At 38.2% G+C, this 2192-nt stretch overlaps 1 protein-coding gene across 1 annotated transcript; it reads left to right on the top strand.

The window, feature by feature from the left end:
• The first annotated feature begins 842 nt into the window (after positions 1 to 842).
• Positions 843 to 1787, top strand: LOC102375732 (olfactory receptor 5F1). Its single transcript, XM_006032230.1, has one exon. The coding sequence runs from the start codon at positions 843 to 845 to the stop codon at positions 1785 to 1787; it is 945 nt and encodes a 314-aa protein (XP_006032292.1).
• The last annotated feature ends 405 nt before the right edge of the window (positions 1788 to 2192 follow it).

The raw sequence follows: 2192 nt of genomic DNA, 5'->3' as shown, positions 1-2192 counted from the left end.
GACTGATGAACTCCATATATAGAATTTAGATTATGGTTTGTATGGGATGGTTTGGATAGAGCTAATCCTGCCTCAGGCAGGGTTTGGAGTCGATAACCTTTGGAGCTCCCTTCCAGCCCTACTACTCTATTATTCTATAGAAATACCTGATTTGATTAAAGCAAAATACCTTTGGAGAATCTAATCTAATCTGATCTAATCTAATCTAATATTAACTTGCTTGGATTTCATTTCCTATTGAAAAAGAAAAACAAAATTTCCATCATCCTTAGTTACATAATCGTTTTTAAAATGAAAACATGAAAGTCAAGGTGTTATTTCTGCCTTCTTGGGTGACACACCAGGTGCTGATCCAAAGACCTCCTCTAGTGAAAACATCACCCTTTAAAATTCAAACTGAAGAAATGCGTTTTCTAACCAGCCTTTGTAGGAGGCTTTCACCCTCTGTGCATTCAGCACCAATGAGGCCCTAGAGACTTTTATTGTTTTTTTACATTCATTTGAACTGGTTTATCATTTTAATTTAGATCTTTGAGAGCCATGAACTTTGTACATTATTATGGAAATTCTAAGTATTCTGATGGCCGTGACAATTCTCATTGCAATATTCTTTATTGTATTTCTGCAGGGTGGCGCTGAAGCTTGGGTATATCTGCCTCTCAAAAACTATTCAACTTGACTAGAATGTCAACAAATGTCCTTTAGTCACTATGCAGCATACAACTTGTAAATAAAATGTCACCATCTTATGATTTTTAGACTCCATTGTGAGTCAGGCACAAGTCTGTTGTATTTCTAACAGTATGGTCTGTTTCTAACATCCCACTTGTATTTCTGCACAAATGTCTGTTAGGAATCACACTGTGGTATCTGAGTTTATCTTCCAGGGATTCACTAGCTTTCTGAACCAGCAAGTCACACTCTTTGTGGTGTTTCTGGTGATCTATGTGATCACCCTGGTGGGGAATCTGGGGATCATTGTTTTAATCAAGATTGATCCCCAGCTTCATACTCCCATGTACTTTTTCCTTGGTAACTTGTCATTTGTAGATTTCTGCTATTCAACATCTATCACTCCAAAAACCTTGAGGGACATACTGCTAAAAAAGAAAGCTATCTCTTTCACTGGATGTTTTGTGCAGATGTACGTCTTTATTGCTATGGCAACTACTGAGTGCATCCTCTTTGTGTTAATGGCCTATGACCGTTATGTGGCCATCTGTATTCCCTTACTCTATACAACCTTCATGTCTCACAGAAAGTGCATCAAAATGTCAGTTGGGGCATATGCAGCAGGTTTCTTGAACTCAATGATACATACCATTTTTACATCCAGTTTATCTTTCTGCCACTCCAATGTCATTAATCACTTCTTCTGTGAAAGCCTCCCTCTCCTCAAGCTCTCTTGTTCTGACACTAGTTTGAATGAGATTATTATTTTCCTTTGTGCTGGGTTGAATATGGTGGGAACACTCCTTATTATTCTGAGCTCTTACTCTTATATCCTCTCCACCATTCTGAGGATCCACTCCACCAAGGGCAGGAACAAAGCCTTCTCAACCTGTGCTTCCCACCTGGTGGCTGTCATTATATTCTATGGCACTATGATCTTCATATATTTACGACCCAGTTCCAGATATTCCCATGATCAAGACCGGGTAGCCTCAGTCTTCTACACAATGGTGATCCCCATGCTGAACCCCTTGATTTATAGCCTGAGGAACAAGGTGGTGAAGGAGGCCCTGAGGAGAGTGCTGAGGAGGAAAATAAGTTTTCAGGTACTATGACTATTAACAAATCCTTAGGATGAACTCAGTTTTATATTAAATTATTTAACAAACAATTGCTGGAAATGAAGGTACAACTTGAACACAAGTCTGTAATTATTCCATGGAAGTGTTAGCAGTATCTTTACATGTACTTAAGTTCCCCATTTGTGCAATGAAGAAATTAACACTTACCTAATGACTATGAAAATAAATATCATAAAAAAGACCTAGTTAAAAACATAGGTCTTGTACTCACAGAGACCATGGGCCAGATTCTGTTCTGCTTACTAAGCATGTAAGTGGATTTAGGTTGCAAATACAACTTTATTCTATCCTGATCAAGTCCTTGAAAAACAAATAATGTAAAATGTGAGCGGGTCCTCTTTCTCCTCACTTATTTTTTGTGACCTAAGAGTCAGATGG

Source organism: Alligator sinensis, unplaced genomic scaffold (assembly GCF_000455745.1).
Source record: "Alligator sinensis unplaced genomic scaffold, ASM45574v1 scaffold1_1, whole genome shotgun sequence".
NCBI classification, from domain to species: Eukaryota; Metazoa; Chordata; order Crocodylia; family Alligatoridae; genus Alligator; species Alligator sinensis.
This window is presented reverse-complemented; position numbering and strand designations above follow the sequence as displayed.

Excerpts from the sequence above, each read along its gene's own strand:
- LOC102375732 (XM_006032230.1), top strand. The coding sequence starts at position 843 with ATGTCTGTTAGGAATCACACTGTGGTATCTGAGTTTATCTTCCAGGGA.